Source organism: Sebastes fasciatus, chromosome 22, assembly GCF_043250625.1.
Source record: "Sebastes fasciatus isolate fSebFas1 chromosome 22, fSebFas1.pri, whole genome shotgun sequence".
Taxonomy (NCBI): Eukaryota; Metazoa; Chordata; class Actinopteri; order Perciformes; family Sebastidae; genus Sebastes; species Sebastes fasciatus.
The window spans coordinates 24,872,281-24,896,828 of NC_133816.1; the positions used below are offsets into that span (position 1 = coordinate 24,872,281).

The 24,548-nt window shown below is 39.2% G+C and overlaps 2 protein-coding genes across 4 annotated transcripts; both read right to left on the reverse strand.

The window, feature by feature from the left end:
- Positions 1 to 727: 727 nt before the first annotated feature.
- Positions 728 to 18,945, reverse strand: rbm46 (RNA binding motif protein 46). Of its 3 annotated transcripts, none has more exons than XM_074624195.1 (11): positions 18,855 to 18,945; positions 16,549 to 16,731; positions 15,999 to 16,179; positions 15,611 to 15,767; positions 14,890 to 15,019; positions 11,988 to 12,085; positions 10,327 to 10,789; positions 7,319 to 7,518; positions 6,626 to 6,728; positions 3,004 to 3,259; positions 728 to 1,792 (listed from the first exon to the last, which is right to left on the reverse strand). In XM_074624195.1, exons 2-10 carry the CDS (start codon positions 16,703 to 16,705, stop codon positions 3,006 to 3,008), a joined length of 1,743 nt encoding a protein of 580 aa, XP_074480296.1. In that variant the 5' UTR covers positions 16,706 to 16,731; positions 18,855 to 18,945; the 3' UTR covers positions 728 to 1,792; positions 3,004 to 3,005. The 3 variants fall into 3 exon arrangements, with proteins under 3 accessions (XP_074480296.1, XP_074480295.1, XP_074480297.1); XM_074624194.1 differs by lacking the exon at positions 18,855 to 18,945 and adding an exon at positions 18,684 to 18,821; XM_074624196.1 differs by lacking the exons at positions 3,004 to 3,259; positions 18,855 to 18,945 and adding an exon at positions 18,684 to 18,821.
- Positions 18,946 to 20,480: 1,535 nt separating this feature from the next.
- Positions 20,481 to 23,323, reverse strand: LOC141761015 (C-type isolectin Sp-CL4-like). The gene is made up of 6 exons (XM_074624203.1): positions 23,111 to 23,323; positions 22,862 to 22,958; positions 22,607 to 22,731; positions 22,380 to 22,514; positions 21,168 to 21,276; positions 20,481 to 20,548 (listed from the first exon to the last, which is right to left on the reverse strand). The coding sequence occupies exons 2-6, from the start codon at positions 22,929 to 22,931 to the stop codon at positions 20,481 to 20,483; spliced, it is 507 nt and encodes a 168-aa protein (XP_074480304.1). The 5' UTR covers positions 22,932 to 22,958; positions 23,111 to 23,323.
- Between the last annotated feature and the right edge of the window lie 1,225 nt (positions 23,324 to 24,548).

Here is a 24,548-nt window from a genome sequence, read left to right on the forward strand (position 1 = left end):
GCCTAGCGTCCCACTCTAACACTCCGCCGTTTGAAAACGCGTTTTAATTTAAAAATTCCGGGGTTGCGTTTTAGTCTGGAGATGACGCAGACGCCCACGGTCATGACGTGTCCTTCATCACATGAACCTTTTCTTTGGTTAATGTCAACATGGATGACGAGTTACAAGCGTTGCTGACCTCGTTGTCTCTGCTAGCAGCTGTTGTGTAGCTAAACTCTGCATTTTATAACGCTACTACCGCCTACATGCTCAGGAGGGGAAGCTATTATTCAAGCGCTATGCATTGATTCCCGTGTTCAGCGCTGCTTCCTGTTTACACCGCCACGCCCAGTGGACGTGAATGGTCATGTGATATGCGGCCCTCGTAGCCTAAATCGCACATTTTGGCCAACTTTGTTCTCATAAAAGTTTAATTTTAAAACTCCGGGGGTTGTGTTTTATTTGGCAAGAATCTGACGATACAATACGTATCACGACGCAAAGGTTACGATTCAATTTATAGCGATATATTGTGATTTTTCTTAATCAAATTTTTGGGAAAACTGTCCTAGAATAAAGAAGTTTACATAATAAAGTTTACAGGGCCCAATGAATTAAGGTATTGCTGAGTTAATCTTTGCATGGTAAAATATGAATTAAAAATCAATAGTGTTTTTGAGAATCGATACCGTATCACAAAACATAATATATTTGATTTTTCCGATATTTTCTTACACCCCTAACTACCGCCTATATGCTCAGGAGGGGAAGCTATTATTCAAGCGCTTTGCGTCAATTCTCGTGTCCAGCGCTACTTCCTGTTTACACCGGGCGCGCCCAGCGTACGTGAATGGTCATGTGATATGCGTTTTTTTGAGGCGTGGCCGTACGGACGGAGATTAATTCTGAAACGGCCCTCGTCCTTTTCGTTTTAAAATTAAAAACGTACAAGTGTGGATGTAGCCTAAATCGCACATTTTGGACAACTTTGTTCTCATATGGATGTTAGAAAAATATCCATCTTTCACCTGAAACCAAATGTAAAGCAATTAAAAAACTACCGGATCGGATATCAGTGACAACGGGTCCGATCGATTCAATTCTATGTTTATATACTACATACATTAAATACCAGAATTTAAATTCCTGACCAATTTGTTGCTGCTTTATTTTATTTTTTTTATTATTTTTTTAATAATAAATAATTCAGTAAATTTATATCTATGTATTTATTTGTTACATTTTGTTTTACAAAGTTAGGAAAGCCTGTTGCCTTACATATAACAGAAGTCACGTCCCCACAGCGAGGCATACAGCTGATTAATTAAACTCTGGTATCGGATCTGAAAACGTTGCATCGGTGCGTCCCGATAAAAACAAAGTGTGGATGTGATACCTGTGTCCCTGCTGGGGCATTATGGGTACTTTAAGGTGAAGCAGAGAGGAGGAGGTGGAGGAGGCTGACACTGACATTTAACAGAGGTCGAGAGGAGACATTTTATCAGCTGGATTTGTCCCGTTTTGTTAAATCTAAACAGTTCTCTCTTTGAGTTTCTAAATCAGAGGTAGAGATAGAGAGAAGAAGCTGAGCGGCCGATCGGTCTCTCCCTCCCCTCGACTCAGACGGAGATTAAAACAGAGGGAGGAATGAAACAAACAGATGGAGGACATGAACAAGTTTGTCTGTGCCGATAAAAACACTGTTGGGAAATATGCGGTAATCATAATAATGAAGACATGTCCTGCCTTTTTCTCCTTCTTGCCCTCGGACCTTCTTGCCCTCACTGCTGAGTCTCAGATGAGAAAAGGCCTCCTGCAACAACACGTTTACATCTTTACTTCACTGGATGGAGAGAAGAGCAGCTGGAGGGTGTTTCTATAAAGACTTCTAAACACTTGAAAGACTAAAGACATCAATCTGCTCAGAAACGCTGCGAATATCAAACAGACATAAGAGAAATGTGCAGCATGAAAAGAATCACAGAGGAGAGGAGTGATGGACGGAGTGATGGACAGAGTGATGGACGGAGTGATGGACGGAGTGATGGACAGAGTGATGGACGGAGTGATGGACGGAGTGATGGACAGAGTGATGGACGGAGTGATGGACGGAGTGATGGACAGAGTGATGGACGGAGTGATGGACGAAGTGATGGACAGAGTGATGGACGGAGTGATGGACGGAGTGATGGACGGAGTGATGGACGGAGTGATGGACGGAGTGATGGACAGAGTGATGGACAGAGTGATGGACGGAGTGATGGACGGAGTGATGGACGGAGTGATGGACGGAGTGATGGACGGAGTGATGGACAGTGATGGACGGAGTGATGGACGGAGTGATGGACGGAGTGATGGACGGAGTGATGGACAGAGTGATGGACGGAGTGATGGACAGAGTGATGGACGGAGTGATGGACGGAGTGATGGACGGAGTGATGGACGGAGTGATGGACGGAGTGATGGACGGAGTGATGGACAGAGTGATGGACAGAGTGATGGACAAAGTCCCGGTGTTTACTGGATTTAAACTACTAGATTATAAAGTCATGAAACTATGAGTAAAAAACTCGGAAAATGGAACAAGGCGACGATCCTGAAAGATCCACACAACACTTTAATCAGTTTTTCTCTCGTAAATTTCTGAGGTTTTTTTTCTCGTAAATTTAAGATTTTATAATCGTGTAAATTTGCGAGTTTTCTTTCTCATAAATTTACCACTTTAATCTCAGAGAATATCCTAATTTTTTTCTTGTAAATGAGGTTTTTTTCCGTAAATTTATGACTTCATAATCTCGCAAATTTCTGAGTTTTTTCTTGCAAATTTACCACTTAAATCTCAGAGAATATCCAAGTTTTTCTCGCAAATTCAATTAAATACTTTAATAGATTTTTCTAGGAATGTTACCCCCCTCCCCCGGCTCCGTTATTATATTTTTTTAACCTATAACAGCCGTTATACGCCGTCGTAGTATATAACCTTAACAGTGTGGTGACCTAAACTCTGCATTGTGTGCGTCTCACCGTCAGTAGAAAGGCGACTGGGAGCTGAAGTAGAGCCTCTGTGTTTGGGAGGCCGGAGGGCTGAGCGTGGACAGAGAGGAGAGGGGAGAGAGGGTGAAGGGGGAGGGCGGAGGAGGAGGTGGAGGGAGGCAGGTGGCGAAGGCTCTGCCGCCGCAGGTCAGCAACCCGGGACTGGTGGCGGAGGGGGGGGCGGCGGCGAGCGGAGGAGAGGGGCTGCTGGGAGAATCACAGGAAGCTGCGCTCAGGAAGGACGAGTCTGGAGGGTGAGGAGGAGGAGGAGGGAGGGAGGAAGAACAGGATGGGAAGAGTCCAGTAGATATGATGAGAAACGGAGGTAAAGAATAAAGAAAAGGATGGAGGGAAGAATGTAAAAGCCTTACTACAATGAGCAGTTGTGTACATCTTTTTATATATATGCTATATCATTCATATAGCCCAATAATCACAGATCTGTCCAGCATACGACACCTTCTGTCCTCAGACCCTCGATTCAGATAAAGGAAAACTCACTTCAGCTCTATTTTAGTGAAAGGTTCAACGGTATATTCGGCAGTTTTGTGAATCATTTTGTTAAAAGACGTATGTACCACTGTATGCACTCAATACTAGAGGTGTCACGATTAGGATTCCACATCGGAAACGAGCTTCCGATCTCAACTTTAATCTCAGTGAATATCCAGATTTTTTTCCCGTAAATTTGAGAGTTTTCTCATAAATTTATGACTTTATAATCTCGTAAATTTCAGATTTTGTTCTCGTAAATTTACCACTTTAATCTCAGAGAATATCTAAGTGTTTTTTTCTTATAAATTTCTGAGTTTTTCTCTCAATTTTACCATTTTCGAGTTCAGTTCTTTTTTTGAGAAGAATTTGAAAATGTAATTGACAGTTGTCGGGGCATAAAACCAATGATCTGTTGATCTTTACGAATCAAGACTCTATAGTCCAACAATGACATGTTTAAATCGAAAATGGAATCGAATCGTGACCTTAAAATCGAAGTCAAATCGAATCGAGGATTTGGAGAATCGTGACACCCCTACTCTATACACAGCTAGCATGCTACACCAGTTGGTGGGCTGACGGTGGCCGGTTGTAAGAATTGCCCTAGTGTACACTGCAAGAGCAACGTGAAATGAATGAATGAAATGACGTGAAATATTCAACTGAATATTAAATATTTTGTGCATGTGAACGTAGTCACCGAGCTGACTGGAAGCTGTTGTGAATGATTTAGTGACGCAGGTGTTTAAATGCAGATAACCAACAACCTCAATAATATTCAAGGGAGTCTTGATGTGTTTCCATGCCGTCACCTGCCGGTGATGTTATTTTAAATACGTATATATATATATATATATATTGTTTTGAACAGAACTCCTCAAAGCTACGACGCGTAGTTCCTGCAGCTAGGCTTTGACAGACGCTGGCGCAGGCGGCGCTGTGATTGGCTCAGAGGGAGCTCCAGATGGCACCGGTTCAGAGTCTGAACTGTGTCGTAGCAGCTGTCAAACAATTCCCACCGTAACACGGCTGCCAAACCGGTCCCCTTCCTGCCGCATCCAGGTGATTAAGGATCCTGCGGCGCCTGCAGGGGCCTGAACTTCTGAAAACGTTCTGCCACTCCAATCAGCCCAGAGAAGAGGAGAAACTCAAATAAAAGCAGGGAACAACATTTCCCTCTTTATCGCGTCGTGTTATTTTAGTTCTGTGCCGTCCAGCTCGGTTTAATTTCCTTTTATCTGCACAATGTAAACGTAGAAGAAGGAAACAATAATGTGGATCTGAATTAATGATGACGGTTAGATTGTAAAAACGCAATAATGCAGATTAATGTGCTGCTTTAGCTGCAGGCTGCTGGGACAGGTCCAGTTGTGTGTGAATACAAAGAGAGCGTTTTATAATGCATGGTGTCCTCCTCCACTGTCTACTGCACACTTTCTAAAGGCAGTGGGTTATCAACAGCTCATAAAACTGAGAAGGTCTCAGTTTATTGTGCAAACAAGAGTTGCCTTTACGACATCGTAACCCATCAAATCCAGTATATACTGTACTAACTGAACTGCATTATGTTCAACAGCATCAGTGCTTCTGCTTTATGGACTCTACTGGCAGTAAAAACTCCTTCCATCCTTTTAATGCAACACAAGCTGAAGACATCACGTAGCCTCTGTTAACAATACGCACAAGTGTACAAACAGAAGAAGAAGAAGAAGAAGAAGTCAAGGTACAGTGGTTTTAAGTGTCAATCAACATCATCATACAACTCTGGTTACATCGTCTCGAGAGGTGAATCACTCATATCACAGAGAAGATCACAGAATCAATATATTTGCTTCATCTGAGTCTATGTGGAGGTAGAAGGAAGTTACCGCTTTTATTGTGGTAGTCTGAGTAACGTGACGTCATATCCGTTCCGTATCCGTCAACCAAAACAAACCTCAGAAAGCAGAAAACGTTGGAGGGTCGTCGTGGATACGACCTGCACCCTCCCATGTTAAATCCAGCGTGGTAAACACTACACATCCAGTAAAGGATGGAAACACTTTGGGTTTCACACATTGACAGGAAAAGCAGAGCTAGACATCACGCCTAAAGCTGCATGCTAACAAAATATGGCCCAAAAAATGTCCAAAAAAAGTCTGATATATGTCTGCATAAAAGTCTGAAAAATGTCTGCAAAATACAGGCCGTCGCTCTCGTCTCCGTGGTCAAATGGGCCGACGCTACGACTGTAGAGCACCCAGATACTGACATTTATGTTAAATGCATTGAAACGGCCCCGATGGAGCTGACCATGATGGATAAAGAGAACGGAGCTGACGGGAGAGCTAGAGACCACCTTGGAGAAGTTAGAGGAAGTAGACACGCCTGGTTTTCAAAATAAGGCGTTAATAAGGGAACTGTATATAAATAAATACATCTATGGAAATAAGATTGATGGATTATATTCAGCAGACATATAAAACAAAGTCCCCAGAAGTGTATGATTCAACTTTTTCTCATGGCTTAGTGTTAAATCGTTAATATTGAATCACACAGCTAAAGCCAGCTCACTTTGGCTCAGTTCAACTCAACGTGAGATCAAGCAGGATCCTGTGATCACCAAATACAGCTCTACATATTACATGCGGGCGCCACATTTACATATTCAAACCGGTCTGCAGAAGAGCCACAGCTCACCTCCTGCAGGAGAAAACCGTGACTTTACTGAGCAGCTGTAAAAGTCCAACATGCAGGCCTCTGAAGCCAGCTGCTGCTGATGATTTACCAACTTTATCACTGCATCGAAACTTGAAAAACCTCGTTAACTAAAGCTCTTACTTTCAGACTTGTAAATGTGAAATGATTTCCATATAGAGAGTTGGTGGTGTGCCAGCGTGTTAAGCTCCTCTGGCCATGTGAAGCCATGCAGCACAGACTGCCTCACCTCTGCCTCGTTTACTCATATGGCACGAGAGTAAACAGTGTGTTTATGCATACAGCAAGTCAACATCCCAGCAAACAAGCAGCCAAGACGGGGCTCATATATATGTATATATGTATGTATGTGAACGCTGCACACACCACATACCCTCTGCTCTGTGTATATATATATATGTGTGTGTGTGTTGGACAGTACCCAGGTTCCACAGGGTCGTCTGTGCAGCCAGCTCTTTGGCATCATCCAGCATCACACACAGCTTGTCTGGGAGGTAGGTGCTTCGTGTTGACGGGATCACCACCTGCAGACACACATGTTTATTTACTAGGGATGTTCCTAACGACTAATTTACCTCACGTTTAAACGACTAGTTTAGAAAGCAGATGTGGAGGGAGTGCACATGGTCGCTGCTCAGCTGCAGGGGAGAGAGTGGTGGAGTTCTTGGCGGGGTTCCCGGGCCGGGACCTCAGAGTGGGCACCGCAAGGTGGACGTAGCGGCAGCCGTCGTCCTAGCAGAGGACCATCTCGCGGTCCGCACTGGAGGTGCGAACACCAACCCTCGCGCCAACCCTCACTTGAGTCAAGTGATTCACATGTTGTGTCAGCGTCAGGTAAAGTATGGCACGGTGACGTAAAGGTGAAGTAAAGCACATTGAGGTGAAGATATGTGAGAAGAAATTGAAACAAAGTGAGGTAAGCTGAGGTGAAATTAGGTGAAGTGATGTAGTCCTGACGTAGATAATACCTGACCTCCTCATTCAAGTCGACGGTGCACAACACTCCACATTACTGCATACATAAATCTCTTGTTTATGTGCAGAACGCTGGTCTGTTGTTGTGGATAAGCAGTGGTTAAACTGTGTAACTGTGTAATGGGATTGGTGCACAGACCTTGTACAGCAGCAGCGGCTTCCCGTCGTGTCCAGGTGTGGAGTACAGGTGGTACTCGGGCTGCGACCAGTGGCTTTTGCAGCAGTAAAAGTCGAGCAGACTGACGGCGGAGCCGATCTGACCCTGCTTCAGAGACAGCAGGCTGGTCGGGGAGAGGGGAGTGCCGGGAAAGAGGGGGAGCATACAGCGGTCCGAGTCCTCTGGTGATACAAAGACAAACACTCACAGGGTTAGCATGAGCGCTCTCTCAACCAACGTCACTACCTCTGTGAAGATGTTTCACCGTAACTGAGTCCAAACCAAAATGTTTTATTGCACCTCGATTCAGTCCGATTTCTGGTAAGATTGTTGGATGGTTTGTTGGATATTTATTGGTCATTTCCGAGAGGAAACGAGGGGAATGAATCCACATTTTTATTTCACATGTTTACAACGTTTTCCTGAACGCCACCATTAATCAAAGCAGCTCGACTGTCGCAGCCGTACGTCCGTCCTTCATGAAATATCAGCAGCGTTAGCTGTCAGTAAACAAGACACTTGAGCTGCTGTAATCACCATGATATATGAAACATATCCAGTTATGCTAATTATATCATTAATCAAACTGGGGTGTGCATTCATTAGTGAATTTCTTCCATGTCAACATGCCTTGTCTTCAACACATAATATGAACGTTATCTTAAAGCTTGAAATGGCTCCAACAAACTCTGGCTTCCATGATTAAATGCAAATGCACGCTGCTCTGTTTGCTTTGCTTCAGTTAATGGAAATAATTAACTTTCATTTTGTTGTTTACTGTTTCAACAGTTTGCGTGAGAACATCAGTAAATCACTGTTAAACTATTTTACATTTTAATTACTGAGAATAAATAGCTGAGACGACTGTTGTTACTTCCTGCCCTCTGAACATATTTAGGGTTCTTGTTTTTAAGATTTCTGAATATCAACACTTAGATAATCAAAACAAATTGTGTGTTTTCTATTATATCTAGTTGGGACTCATTTCCTGCACGTTTCTCTTCACTAAACTGTTGAACAATTTGCTCTGCAGCAGGAAACAACTTCATAAGTCCTGACAGTCTGACAACATCCAGTTTGTTCTGGAGTCACGTGGTGCTGCTGAGCTGCTTGAGCTAATGAGCTCCTGAATTGATATATTTCACCCCTCTGTTCCCTGTTTATTAATCCGCCACATGACCCCCGGGGAGCGGGGAACCGTATGATGTAAAAATGGCTCTGAAACCTTTTTAATCCAGTTTGTTCCAAATCTCTAAACACGGCTCAAAGAACAGTTTGTATATATGTCATGACACCAAAGTGGTGGATGTGCCGTTGGTGCGCTAAACTGGAGCGCTAAAGTTAGTCAGCATTGTATTTTATTATATTTTAAACTGTGGACTCCCTGAGGTCGGGCATGTTACTGCAGTGGAAACGGGTTTAGAGAAGGAGTCGATTCAACTAGTGATTTAAAGAGTTGGTCTAGACTTAGTTTGTAGTAGAGTTGGACCGTAGACTGTATATAAGAAGTGGACGTAGTCACCGTGACGTCACCCATTGGTTTGTGAAACTGCGGTTTTGAATCCCTGAGTTCTTGAGTTTTATCCGTCACCATCTTAGTTTTTGGCCGTCGCTATCTTGTTTTTTTGCAACTAGAAGTGACACGAGAGACCGGAGCTACTGCGGCTTTGAAGCCTTGAGTTCGGCATTTTGCCTGTCGCGATCTTGGTTTTTCCACCTGTGAAAAGCTTGTTGTTTAATTCCTGTTAATTCCAGTCCTTCTAACTGATTAATGTCAAAGTGAGAAGCTTTAAATTCACTCAGCTGCTGGACAGAAATAGCTTCTCTCCCTCCATATATCCATTTCTCCCTCTGAATCATCTCCATCTTTCCTCTAAAGCTCTTCCTCTCTTGTTCCCTTCATCCCCATCAATCTCTTTCTCGGTCCGGCCCTCCTTCTCAATCTTAAATCTGGCCCAAAACTCCCAAAGTGATTCTTTAATTCCTCTTCTCAGGAGTCCCTCTCATCCCCCCGCTCCCTCGATTGTAGTAGTACAAGTACTGCTATGACATCTTTCCTCTCAAATATTTCACAGTCTTTTTGTGGGAGAGTTAACTCTAAAACTTTTCTCATTTTCAGAAATGTCTGCAGGCGACTAGAGTTTTGCTCCATCACCAGATTATTATCACGGCTGTATCAATAAGACTTGATGGATGTGGTTTGTAAGTGGATAAGGCAAAGTTAAAAACCTGCTCAAACGTACAGGAGAAAAACAGAGAGCCGGTCTGCATGCATTATAAAACAAGACAACGGTATAGTACTGGTGTTTATTAGGAACCAGCAGAGTTCATGTAGAAGCAGAAGCAGCAGGTATCATGCTCTAAAGAAACGTTCCTGTAGTTTTGGGAGAACTTTTGCCCCTCTGTACATGTGCAACTGGACAATATAGAAACATATGGTATTGCAATATGAGACTAAATGTCATCCTAGATAAAAAAAAAAAAGTTAGTAATCTGCTGCCAACAATCTACCCAGACATTTCTACCGTAAAGATCTTCCAAAAGCAACAACTGTCCTCCCAAAACAGCTTTACTTTATCAACGTTAAGATAGTCGGTAGAAAATACTGTGATATTTGATCATGAAGTAGTTAGAAGTAAAAGAATTGATTTTACGGTATAACAAGTGTATTCATGAGGAGCACGGCTGCAGGCTGCTCAGTCATATCTAAAATGGAAATGATCATTCTGCTCCATATGAGCATGATTAATATTCTGCCATCTTTCTTGCTGCACATGAACAAAGTGCTCTTACTTTCACACTATGGTGGCTAAACAGGAACGGTTTCTCCAAAGTGAAAATTCATATATCTTCACGTGCTTTGTGTTGTGAGCGTTGGAGCAAATCCTCACATTTGAGATGCTTGGCATTCATGTTAATAAATGATGAGTAATCAGTCACAACAAATGAAGCAATTATCAGAATTAACACACATTGAAGCTCCTCCTCACCTGCTCCTGTGTAGAAGGGGCTCCCCAGGCGTGGCGGCAGGGGCACTGTTCTCAGTGGGGAGCATGCGTCTACAGCTCCTCCCATCATCCCTCCATCGCTCCTGTGCAGGTAAAACGTCCCGTTCCCTCCACCACCTCCTCCTCCTCCTCCTCCTCCTCCTCCTCCTCCTCCTCCTCCTGCAGCTGGGTTGTTTCCCAGGTATCCCCTGCTGTTGTACCTCCTCCCCCCGGCCACGCTCCCCTCTCTGATCCCAGCCGGTTTGGCCAGCGTCACCTCCACACTGGATCCGTCGATCTGGGCTCCGTTCATGAGGCTCAGCGCGGTGATGGCGTCGTCGCGGCAGCGGTAGTGAACGAAGGCGTAGTCGGTGAGCTTCTTGACGCGCTCCACGGAGCCCGGTTTGAAGCGGGAGAACTCCTGACGGAGAGTTTCTTCGCTGGTGCTCAGCATCAGGTTACGCACCTGGAGCACAGACAGGACTGTTTTATTGTTTCTAGAATATTTCTCTGACTTGATTCTGTCATCAACAACTTAATGTAACACACAAGTTCAGTATGTAAACCTACGACAGCACATAGGGCCATTGTAGGTATAAAAAAAAAAAAAATTACGGAAGGGGGGTAATATTCAGGGGAAAAAACTCAGAAATTCTCTGATAATAAAGTCACAAATTTAATGCGAAAAAAACATAAATTATCTGAAATTAAAGTCACAAATTAATGCGAAAAAAAAACTGAAATTCTTTGAGAATACACTCACAAATTTATGAGAAAAAAACCCTCAAATTTTCGGAGATTAAAGCCACAAATTTATGAGGAAAAAAACACAAATTCTGAGATTAAACTCAGAAATTTATGAGAAAAAAAACTCAGAAATTCTCTAAGATTTAAATCTGAAAATCGTGTTTTTGTTAAGGAAACACTTCTCTTCACTTCGCAAGGTTGGATCAAAATCAAAGACCAAAATTCAAAAATCAAAGACCGATTAGTCGACAAATCGCCTAAAGAAATCTTAGTCGACTGAGACCAAAATGACCGATTAGTCGACTAATCGACTGTGAAAATATAAGAACCAAGCTGTGATTAACTGGAATTATCCTGTAAGTGAGTACTGCCTGGAAACCATGCTGAAATACTACAGCATTGTTTATAAAATCATCAGTAATACATGAAACATCTGCTTTAAAATCAGAGGAAGTTGTTCTCAGTTAGCAGTGTGTGTCACACACACACACACCACCCAGGGCTTTGTTTACCTCTGGGCCTCCCCTGCTAAAAATATACTCTCCCTCCCACAACTGTAATGTGCTTTTGGGTTTCTATTTGTTGCCCTCAGATCACATCTCAGCCCTCCACAGTAATTGATCCCCTGGAGGAGTCTCCTCCCCGCTGCTCCGCTCTCTCTCACCTTTCATCTGAACAACCCTGCTGAATATTTCAGAGGCCTCTCTCCTCCTAAAACGACGACCTCTGGCTGCAGAGCGGAGCAGCGCAGGAGGACACCTTGTTATTCGAAGGTGCTCCTGAGTTAAAGGGGTTTTTAGAAAGTTTGGGGTTGAAGTGGGCACCAGTGATCGACGGTTTCCAGCCCAAATCACAACTTCAAATCCGCTCAATTCAATAAGAAACCAGCCCAAATCACAACCTCGTCAGGAACTTACATAAAGGACTCGGACGCGCTGCATGACCTCCTCGTCCACATCTTTCTCTGGCTCGGCCCAGTCCACCTGGATGGAGTGACCCCACAGCTGGAAGGTTCCTGTTGAGCACAACACCATCACAACAGTTATACTGACAACACACCTTCAGATTTCAAACAATGTCATACCAGGCTGGATCCCTGTTCGCACTGTCCTGTAGGTGAGGAGTTTAAATGTAATACTAATACTCATCATGTCCGCTTTTTGGGAATTTAATTAGAGAAACTCTTCAGGTTTTCCTGCAGCGTCTTATAGTGGAGACAGGCCACCTTACCGGAGATAGAAACCGCCTCCACTTTAAAAAGGTATAATATGTAATATTTCCACATTAAAATGTCTAAAAATTACTCTTTTTTTGTAGTGTATTGTTTACAATAGTTTTCTCTGGACACTCGTGATAGAGCACGATTATTCATCAGCGTTTGCTGCAGCCACCAAGCTAATGTCTACGTTGTAACGTTACAACAACGTTCAACACGCTCTTGAACTTATTTATTTTAGTATGATTGTTTTGACCACGGATCACAATTCTCCACATAACGCTGGCTAACGTTACAGTAACATTAGCTGTATGGGCAGTCAACTCTTCAAATAGTAAATCAGCAAATTAACATTACATGTGGCTATTTCATTAGGGTGAAATGACGTAACGTGAATAAAACGTTTATACATTATAAGATATTCATCTGTAATGGTGAAGACGCCAACTCCCATGATCCCGCGCTACTTCACGACGTCATCAAACTACTCCTTTTGTTATTGTTTTGAGTGAGAGCCCTCCAGCGACAGAAATTACATATTGTGTGTTTAACAAAAAAAAAAAATTAATAGAAGTATAAAATAAAAAATAAGTCACTACAAAAAACACACAGTCCACTTGCGGTTGTACTGCGGTGTTTTAGAATGATGTATGTGTTTATCTTTGGCTGAATATAGACTAGAAAACAGCTCAACGTTTCATTTCAGATTTCAGTTATCAACAATAATTAGCTACAGCTGATAATCGCCTCGGGATCCCCCGGGAGGAGCTGGACCCGGCCCCGGATTAACGGAAGAAAAATGGACGGATCATATGATGTAATCTACCGCCGGTGACGTTTGTCATTTCAACCAGCAAACGCAGAATCCCACTGAGCAGTTTAACACCGCAGGTTTCCTTTTTGTGTCCGACAGTCAGACGTGCTGCTCTGAATAATTACTGATCCATCAGACAGATCCTGACGCCTCTAATCTCGTCATCAATGTGATTTATAGATAACGGTCGAAACAGACGACTCACTTCACTGGGAGTATTGTCTGGTGTATATGTGGCAGGTTATTTAATCAGGAGATAATGATACAAATAAATACAGTGCACTTCTTTACCTTTACCTGAGGAAGATTGTCTGTGGTTGAAATAATTTAAGTCATATCCATATCAAATAAAAAGACAGTAGTGTGTTTTTTTTTCAATTTCTTGAGTTACTTGTGGGGATGCACCGATACCAATATCAGTATCGGGTCGGACACTGTGCTCATGTACTCGTAATCGCAAAACCTAGAGCCGGTCGCAGCGCACCGCCTCGTATGCGGGACTCCTCAGTCTGCCGTGTGTCGCTCACACCCTCCAGCTGGCTGTTAACGAGGGTCTTTTGACTCAGAGAAGTACTCGTATCGATACTCGGTATCGGCGAGTACCCAAATGTAAGTACTTTTACTCGGTCTTGAGTACAGCTTTAGGCTACTCTGCCTGGAACTACTGTATGTCAGAGGAATTAAATGTAGTCTCTGATTCCTCCCGTGGAAACTCTGGGAAGGTTCCTGAGTTAGTGGAAAAGTTCCTTGAAGTGGAAATGAGCTTTAAATGGATCACAGGAGGGGAGAGTTTACTCCCTCTGCTAAACAATGTCCTGCTGTGTATAGATCAAATAACCAGATGGGAAAGTGTGTTTGTGGCCAATGCAGTGAATTAAAAAACATCACAAATCAATGTACTGTATTACGTAAAAGTCCAATACTGCAGTCCTGCTCATTGATTTTTGACAGCACAGACCACAGATAGCTCAATAGATATCCAGCAGCACATTCTGCATGTGGATAGTAAACTTTACTAAATAATCATTCTGTATAGGAGGTTAATTAAGTGGTGAAAACTCAGCAGCTAGAAAACTTCTATAAACACTCCAGTTTATTAGGAACACCGAGCTCAATCTAACGCAGTCTAAAACAACAAATATATATAATATAATGTTCATTCTGTGTTGATTCAACTGCAGAAGGATGAAGTCTGTGCTGCTGTTGAACTGGATTGCATTTATTATTTTGTCCAGGGCAGCAACTAACAATTATTTTCATTATAGATTAATCTGCACATTATTTTCCTGATTAATTAATTAACTAGTCAGCCAGAAAATAGAGTAAAATTCAGTCCAAACCACCCAGATTATTGATTTGCTATCAAATAAGTCAAAGAAAAACAGCAAATCCTCAAAATTAAGAAGCTGTAACGAGGAATTGTTTGGTATTTATACTTAAAATTCCTTATTCAATACAAAATAGCTGCTGATTTAAATAATGGACTAATGGTTTCTCTAAGTTTGTCCTTCACATTTATATGAATAAGTGTTAACAGAAAGACCACAAACTACATCCAGGATTTACTGCAGGACTGTTGCACTAGACTGCATTAGTTTTAGCTCGGTGTACCTAATAAACTGGAAATTACGAGTGCATCTGAAGTCACACAAGTTGAGGCTTTTTGCTGCAGTGCTCTGAGTTCTGCTTCCCTCTGCTGGACAAAGACAGGAAGTGGCCCAGAGTCAGCGCTACAGACATGATGGAGGAGACACCAGACAGATGCAGAGAGAGTCACAGTGTGCGTTACCTGGTATGAGCTTCCTCCGGGCCATGGCTGCCGCTTTGTGGGATTCATACTCGACGAAGGCAAAGCCTCGGTTTCTGCTCTTATCTACGGAGCTGGGATACACGATCACATCCACCACGCCATCTGTCACCTGGGACACGCAGGGAGAGGACGATGACATTAGAGTGAAACATGTAGAAAATGGTTACAACCTATATGTGTGTGGAGGCAGATAAAGACTGTATATACTAATACAAACTTTGCTTTTCCACTGCTAATTGTATTTTAGTCAACTTATTTTTGTACATTTAGTTTCCAAGTTTTTAAAGATTATTTAAGCAACTTTTTCCACAAGTTAATTGAAGGCAATGCAGTCCTGAAAACCCTATTACTAATTAATTTATTCTCTCAGGATTTTCGTGCCTGGAGGAGCTCTTAATTTGGTATCATGGGGATGTGAAAAGGCTGGCGGTTCAGGCAGAGCGACCTCCATCCAATTATCTTACTCCACATTTTAATCACTTTACTCTACAGCCTCCCTGCAGTGTTTTATACAGCTGATCTCTTTCCATGGTTACTACCAGTGGCGATTTGAGGGGGGATGCCATCCAGAATATGTTAGTTAGAATCTACGGCCCCGACCACGACTCTGAAATATCAGTAAGTTAGAATCTTCTTCTACTGTTGTTATTGTTGTTATATTGTCGATGTGACTGTGAGGAGAGCAGGTGAGTGCGCGTACCTTCGTCATCTCCTCCATGATCTCGTCCTTCCTCTTGTCTTTGGGGATGGAGCCGATGAAGAGGCGGCAGTTGTCCAGACTCACGCACACGCCGATGAACTTCCCCGGACGGATCTCGGAGTTGTCCAACATCTGGATGGCTCTCTGCGCCGCCTCTCTGGACACACGGTCACCAACACTTCATTAATCACAATGATGGACGGTGCAATCGCTTTGTTTTCTTAATGGCTCCTCTCACTCACTCAAATCCCATTTTCAAAATAATAAAAAAAATAAAAATAAGTCCCTAGAAGTGTATGATTCAACTTTTTCCCATGATATTATGTTAAAAAAAGTTTTTAAAAAATCACAATAAATCGTAATATCGAATCGCAATACAAAGGGTTACCTGTTGGTGTACATGACGAAAGCGTAGCCGCGGTTCTCCCCGCTGAACTCCATCATCAGTCTGAACTCGTAGATCCTGCCGGCTCTCTCGAACAGAGGGACCAGCTCGTCTTCGTACAGGTCTCTGGGGATCTTCCCCACAAACACCTCGCAGCCCCGCGGCGGGGGCGGGCCCTCCCAGCCTGCGGCGGGACAAAAGAGATTTTGTTGTTCAGAGCTGAACGGTTGTCGTGTACTATGACACACTACACGACATAAGAAGATCGATTTTCGCACACGACACTCATTTATCGTTCCCGATCCCCTACGACGGCCGTATCGGGCTATAATCGGGCTGATATCGTGTAGTCTGAACCGGGCATTAGGTACATTTTGAACAGATAAACATGTGCGATTAATCACTATTGACTATGGACAATCATGCGATTAATCGGGTGAATTAAATATTTCAATCGACTGACAGCCCTAATCATAACACAGCACTGATTCTGGCTTTCTTCATGGTGTATTTCCTGTTTTCATGGTCTTCACACACACACACACACACACACCTGGCGGCGGTCCACCGTACTTCCTCTGTCCGTTCTCCTGCACCATGTTGTATCCCGTCTTCTCCATCAGATCGAGCAGAGCCATCTCTTTGGCGCAGGACGCCTTGAACTCGTCCTCGCCCACCAGCGGGCTGACTTTACCCGAGTCTCCGTCCATGTCTCCGTCTGATTCTCTGTCTCCGTCTGTCCAAAAAACACAACAGCTAACTGTCAAAATTCAGGTCCTGCGATGCTCTAAACTACAGCTGGGAAGAATTACTTGATTTGATTTCTGAATTTAACGACAAAACAAATTCTGCCTTCAAGTTTAAGAAATCAAGAATTCATCAGTGCTCAAGCTAACACAGAAGTCAAACATGTCTCATTTGGTGGCCATAACTCCTTAAAATGTAATCTGACTTTCTGACATTTGATCAGGTGTAAAACAACGAGCTAAAAGAAAGATAGTCTATATAATTAACATCCAGATCAATAAAATATTAATCAGAATATCAATCAACAACCATTTTGATTAATTGCTACTTATGAAGGAAAGAATGTCAAATATTTGCTGTTTCCAGCTTCTGAAATGTGCTAAACACGCAAAGAGATGCTCTGAGAACTTATGATGGACATTTTTCACTATTTTCTGACATTTTATATACTAAGGGCATAATGGAGAGATTAATCAATATAAAAAATAATCAGTAGTTGCAGTTCTAGTTACTAAAATAACTCTGATTAAACTTTGAATTGGCTTTTTTAAGAAATGTTATTTTATTACATATTCAATGCATTTTTAAATCCAATTAAAAAGTAATTTCATCCAAAACAAGAGGCTGAAAATATGAAATCAGTAGAGTGTCAGAGGTTCCATCTATGCAACAGCGAGATGATAAAAACGCATTTTAAAGCATCCTAAATAACTGTGTTTTGCTGAATGTTGCAAGCAATTTTTAAGAACATTTAAGCCCATAAAATGACTTTCCCTTAAAGGAAGAATAAGATAAATTCTGAATAATATGCCACACAACTGCTATCACTGTGGGAAAAAAACAAAACCTGACATAATTAACTTTAGTGTAACCAGAAAAACTGCTTTGACTTCACATTTTATGTTGATAAAGACATGTAAAATACATAATGTAAAATAAAACAATATGAGACAGAAAAAAGTCTAAAATCTAATGTAGAATAAAACAAAACAAAATAAAACATAACAAACCTAAAAGATATAATATAAAATAAAATAATAGCAACTGAAACAAATACAAATAAAATAAAACTTATAAAAACCTAAACGGAAATAAAATAAAACTTGGAAAAATCTAAAACCTAAAATAAAAAATCTAAAATCAAATAAAACAAAAATCTAATATATAACATAAAATTAAGTTTAATTTATTTAATAAAAAATAAATAAAACGTAGAAAAATGTAAAATGAAATGAAATAAAATAAAAAATATAAATAAATAAATAAATATAATAATAATAATAATAATAATAATAATAATATAAATAATGTATAATGTTGGCCAATGCTGGCGTTGTTGATAAAAAACATAAAATGTGAAAGAAAATAAAAATAAAAGAAAACTTAGAAAAATCTAAACGGAAATAAAAAATTAAATAAAACTTAGAAAAATCTAAAATCTAAAATAAAAAAAATAAAAATAAAATAAAACATAAAATAAAACATAAATCTAATATATACCATATAAAATAAAATGAAATATATATACATATATATATGTTTTATTTATTTAATAAAAAATAAATAAAACGTATAAATATGTAAAATGAAATAAAAATTTAAAAAATAAATCTAAAATAAAATAAATTGACCTGACACACTCTTTCAGAGCCAGAGACAAATATATAATATATAATAATAAATAATAAAATCCACTAAATCAAAACACCTGTTTGCTCCAACATCACTGAAATAAGAAGTTAGCTTAAAGTAGCTAACTCGTTAGTTCAACTAGCTGACTGAATTCACTTAGTTAGTTATGAATAGATTAATAAATATATTAAAGCAGTAAAAACATCCACAAAACATCACAGCGTGATTAGCTAACGTTAGCAACATTTAGCTTAGCGGTTAGCTTAGCGGTTAGCTTAGCGGTTAGCATTCAGATATAAACTCTCTTACCGGCTCTTATTCGGTCTGCCGCCATTTCTTCTCTCAGTAAACCGTTTTTTCTGTTTTTAACAGAACTAAAACATCAACCAGTAACAGTTCAGATGTATTGTTATGATATTATAATGTTATAATGTTATATAATGTCACTGACGGACGTCAATTAAAACTTTAAAAACTCACCTGGTAAGAAAACTTCTCTATTTACTCCAAATACGGCTCTAAGCCAATCAACGGGGCGGAAGTTATGATTGACATGAAGAGCGGGTCCTTTTAGCCAATCAGAACGTTTATCGGGGTCACGGAAGGCGGGACCACATGTAGATACGTACGTAGAATTAAAAAAAATAATAAAACATAATAAATCTGACATAAAATAAAGAAAATTAAAAAAATTAAATAAAATATAGAAAATATAAAATATAAAACGTAAAAAATGTAAAATTAAAAAATAAAATTAAAAATTATAAATCTGACATAAAATTAAATTAAATTAAAAATTAAAATAAAACAAAACCAAATAAAATATAGAAAATCTAAAATATATCATATAAAATAATATAAAACATAAAAAATGTAAAATAAGATAATACTAAACAAAATCAAATAAAACTTAAAAATAAAACATCTGAGAAACATAATATAAAACGTAAAAATCTAAAATTGAATAAAATAAAATAAAATAATAAAACTGAAAAAATTAAAATAAAATAAAACTTAAAAATAAAATAAAAATCTAAAAACTAAAATGAAAATGGAAAATAAAACTTGTAAAAATCTAATCTGAAATAAAATAAAATAAAACATAAATATCTCAAATTAAAATGGAAAATAAAACGAAACAAAATCAAATAAAACTAAATGAAACATAAATATAAATATAAAATCATATCAAATAAAAACGTAAAAAAAATCTAAAATGAATTGAAATAAAACATAAAAAATTTAAAATTAAATTAAACAAAACTAAATCAAATAAAACGTAAATTAAAACATAAAAAATCTAAATTATATAATATAATAATATAAAGCAAACAAAACAAAATAAAATATGACTAATCTAAAATATGTTATATAAAATTAAATAATATAAAATTAAAAAAGAAAATCCACCTTCTTGTTCTTATATGTTACCATATTTGTATTTATGATTTTCTTTCAGTCTCTGGACCCTGTAGTTCCCGTGGTCCAAATACACAGGAAGCTTTAAAAAAAATTATAGAATCCATTAGATGTCTAGCCTAAATATCTAATTTTGATGATTAAAACTCAATGATCAAACAAAATGATCATACAGTTGAATCAACTCCTCTCAAAACAGATTCCACAATAACTGAACATGATCAATAACCATCCACTAGATGGAGCAGCTGCACTGTCTTATTATCACTGATATTTACATTTACATGTTATAATGCTGACGGAGCAGAGTGAGCTTCAGTTCCTATATCCAAAAAACCATGATGGATTGGAAAATAGACATAATAGAATATGATTAGATGTATCCTTTAAAGGTCCCATATTGTAAAAAGTGAGATTTGTACCTGAAAATGAGCATGATATGGGACCTTTAAAGAGGTTAGTGAACACAATGAAATCTGTTACAGAACAGTTGTTTTTCCACAATCTGGAAGAACCTGAACACGATTTCTACGCTCATATTTCTAAACATAAACACAAATAAAACAAAGACGCTGGAACATGAATGCTGAAGTGTAAGAGTTTTGTGTTTGCAGTGGTTATCAGGAAACAGACCAAGTCCATCTGCAGCACATCAGCTGGTCAGCTGTCGATGCCGACGCTGATTGATCACATGTTCTTGGCACATACAAAGGAATTCACCTCTGAGCAAGGTGCATCGCTACAGAATCCCCACACTGGAAAAAATAGACAGAAAACATCACATTCAGTGGCATCAGGACCATGAAAAAACATTAAAAATGTAAAATAAAATAATACTAAACAAAATCAAATAAAACTTAAAAATAAAACATCTAAGAAACATAATATAAAATTAAATAATATAAAACATAAAAATCTACAAAATAAAAATAATAAAATAATAGAAACTGAAAAATGTAAATAAAATAAAACTTGTAAAAATCTAAACTAAAATAAAATAAATTAAAATAAAACATAAACATCTTAATCTAAAATAAAACAAAACTAAATCAAATAAAACTAAATGAAACATAACAAATCTAAAATAAAATAAAATAAAAACGTAAAAAAAAATCTAAAATGAAACAAAATAAAACACAAAAAATGTAAAATTAAATTAAACAAAACTAAATCAAATGAAACGTAAAATAAAACATTAAAAAAATAAAAATTATATAATATAAAATATAATAATATAAAGCAAACAAAACAAAATAAAATATAACTAATCTAAAATATATTATACAAAACTAAATAATATAAAAAAGTCAATATTTTGGCCCCCCATCCATTCTTATAACTGCACCCTTTCTTTACGCCTCTATCTTTCCTTACTCGTCATGTCCGCCTCGACGCAGTCCTGGTCTCCACCAGCGTTGTCCGGCTCACCGATCTTCCAAGCAGGGTAGTTGAATTTAGATCCATCGTTGAATGTAAAGACTTCCTGAAAAACACAAAGGTGGAGGATCAGTGATGACGTGACACACATGTCATCATCCATCAGGCTCTTTCCTCCCATTCAGCCATCCATCACTTAGTTTCTCTTACGAAGAAGTAGCAAGTTTATTTTATGAAGTAAATTTAAGTAGAGTTCAAGTATATTTCCCAAGTATACTTATGCAGTAAGTATACTAATATCAATGTACTAGTAATATAGTTGTAAGTGTACTGACTACAACTAATTCTTGGGACTAAATTCGCCCACTTTTTAGTTTATAAAAGTAGACTTTTAAGTGTAAGAATATTAATCTTTGAGTACACAACTAGTCTTATTTTGTACTGCAACTATATTATAAGTATACACAGTGTACTTCAATACTTCTTTCGACTAAATAGACCTACTTTTTAGTTTATAAAAGTACACCTTAAGTGTAAGTATTGTACTGACTAGTTCTATACTTGTAGCCCACTTTTTAGTTCATGAAAGTACACTTTAAAGTATACTCAGTAAACTACTAGTTTGATACTGCAAGTATACTTGTAAGTTTTCTTTAACTTATAGTACTTAGCCGATGATTTATGTATTACATAAAGAGACTATTTGACTTGATGTTTTGTGATGAGATAAAAAAAATAAAAAATAAAATTAGTTTTTCCCGCATGCCTCCGCGGTGAACGGAGGACGCAAAAACATCGAAAATTCTTGAAGATTTAAAGTAAATTAATATCAAAACATACGTTTACAAACTCCCACATCCTCTTATAGGCTACTCTATCAAAAAAAAATAAGCATAAGCCAAGTACACTTAGACATTTCTGTATACTTGTCAGTATAAACCAAGTATGCTTGGACTTTTCTGTATACTTGCCAAGTATACTTAGACATTTCTGTTTACTTGTCAGGATACGCCAGGTATACTTGGACTTTTCTGTCTCTACTTTTGTTAAGCATATCTCTGATAAGTACATAAGAAGTAACCTGAAAGCATACTGTCTTATTTTAAGTTTAAATGAAGTACACTAATAGCACCCTTGAATAACCTTCTTTTCGGTGAGGGTTACCAACCAGCCGATCAGTCTGATCACAACGAGACGTTCACTGCTTACCCCTGACTTTTTGCCTCCAATCCAAACAGTTTGGATATGAGGGTCGGCGCGCAAGGTCATACAAAGCGTGCTTATCATCTCGTCCTCGTCGTGCAGCGACACCAGATTACCGTCGAAGGTGTTCTCGCAGTGTTCCTGAAATCAGCAGAAATGCAAGCAAGGATCAGCATTCACCAGGATACACTTATTACCTTCTTCTGATGCCCGTGTGAGTGTGTTTGCGTCACCTGTGCATCCTGGAAAGTTTTTTTAGTTTCGATCAATTTAGCACAGCGTTCGTCATTGATGCGGATCCAACCGCCATCACACGGCACATCTGGGTAGCGTTCACAAAAGCCCAGAGCTGAAGGCACTGTTGGAACAGAAGAGTTTTAATGACCGAGTTGGTTTTAGTTCGGTAATGTGTTGGTGATGGTGATGGTGATGGTGATGGTGATGGTGATGGTGATGGTGATGGTGATGGTGATGGTGCGGTACTTTACTGTCTTGGGCCGTCACGGCGTCCAGGACGCCCACCAACAGCAGGACAGCGGTTACCACAGCTGGACGCATGACTCAGGCTTCGCTAACTCTCCACAGCTGGAATATGACATGGAAAGGTGACATGTGTGAACGCTTATAAGGTGGTAGCATAATCAATACATCCTATTAATTCACCTCTTAAAGGAGTCGGTAGATTTTCTTCCTTCTGATATCTTAAAACATACAGAGAGAGAGGAAAAGCAGCTCACCACAGATGTGTTCTGGTTTCTCGTTGCTCCTCCGTCTAATTGTCTGGTGTCTCTTCCTCTCACTCTTAAACTCACCCCTCGTGCCCTGTGGACATGTCAACGCTCTGCCAACGTCACCAAACCGATCGTTTTCACGCGATTAATTAGAAGAACAAACACAGGAGGAAAGTATTCCCATGCAACTGAAAATGTGTTTAAGGTGTGTGGGAGAAAAGATATCAGCAGAAACTCACTTCAGGTGAGTCGGAGGTTCTGTTTTATCCCCCAGTGACTAAACCCAAACACTTTAACCCGGTACCGGGCCCGGCTGAGCTGTGTGTTAAAACACTGCCTTTAAAAACTTCATAAAATGCTGTGGTGGTCTTTTGTTCTGAATAGTTTCTAAAAGACGAGGCCTTAACGCCACTAAAGCAACACTCAGAGTGGATTTAGTCTAAACAATGTTGGTTTGGAAACAATTTCAATATTTTAGTTACAAAATCAACAGACGAGAAATTGTATTTTTACTTTTTTTTAATATATTGAATGTACATACTTGACTTTGGATTATTTTTTTCTTATCTTATTTACATTGTTATTGATCTTATTTGTTATTATCTACTTGATCATATTTCTTTATTATAATAAAACTACTCCATTTGGAGTCAAAATTATACAGTTTAGTTGTTTTTCTTATTGATGTTATACTGTGCACAATGGTAGAATGTGATGATGCACAATGGTAGAATTTGATGATGCACAATGGTAGAATTTGATGATGCACAATGGTAGAATGTGATTATGCACGATGGTAGAATGTGATGATGCACGATGGTAGAATGTGATGATGCAAAATGGTAGAATGTGACGATGCACAATGGTAGAATGTGATGATGCACAATGGTAGAATGTGATTATGCACAATGGTAGAATGTGATGATGCACGATGGTAGAATTTGATGATGCACAATGGTAGAATTTGATGATGCACAATGGTAGAATGTGATTATGCACGATGGTAGAATGTGATGATGCACGATGGTAGAATGTGATGATGCACAATGGTAGAATTTGATGATGCACGATGGTAGAATGTGATGATGCACGATGGTAGAATGTGATGATGCACAATGGTAGAATGTGATGATGCACAATGGTAGAATTTGATGATGCACAATGGTAGAATGTGATTATGCACAATGGTAGAATGTGATGATGCACGATGGTAGAATGTGATGATGCACAATGGTAGAATGTGATGATGCACAATGGTAGAATGTGATGATGCACGATGGTAGAATGTGATGATGCACAATGGTAGAATGTGATGATGCACAATGGTAGAATGTGATGATGCACAATGGTAGAATGTGATGATGCACAATGGTAGAATGTGATGATGCACAATGGTAGAATGTGATGATGCACAATGGTAGAATTTGATGATGCACAATGGTAG

Bases quoted from the DNA above. Each gene is read 5' to 3' on its own strand.
- LOC141761015 (XM_074624203.1), bottom strand. From the start codon at position 22,931: ATGCGTCCAGCTGTGGTAACCGCTGTCCTGCTGTTGGTGGGCGTCCTG. The intron at 22,515-22,606 runs GTGACGCAAACA...TGCTGATTTCAG, and splicing joins AAACTTTCCAGGATGCACAG to GAACACTGCGAGAACACCTT. The intron at 21,277-22,379 runs GTAAGCAGTGAA...TGTGTTTTTCAG, and splicing joins TTGGAGGCAAAAAGTCAGGG to GAAGTCTTTACATTCAACGA.
- rbm46 (XM_074624194.1), bottom strand. From the start codon at position 18,708: ATGGCGGCAGACCGAATAAGAGCCG. The intron at 16,732-18,683 runs GTAAGAGAGTTT...TTTTTTGGACAG, and splicing joins GGCAGACCGAATAAGAGCCG to ACGGAGACAGAGAATCAGAC. The intron at 15,768-15,998 runs GTAACCCTTTGT...CCGTGTGTCCAG, and splicing joins TTCGTCATGTACACCAACAG to AGAGGCGGCGCAGAGAGCCA.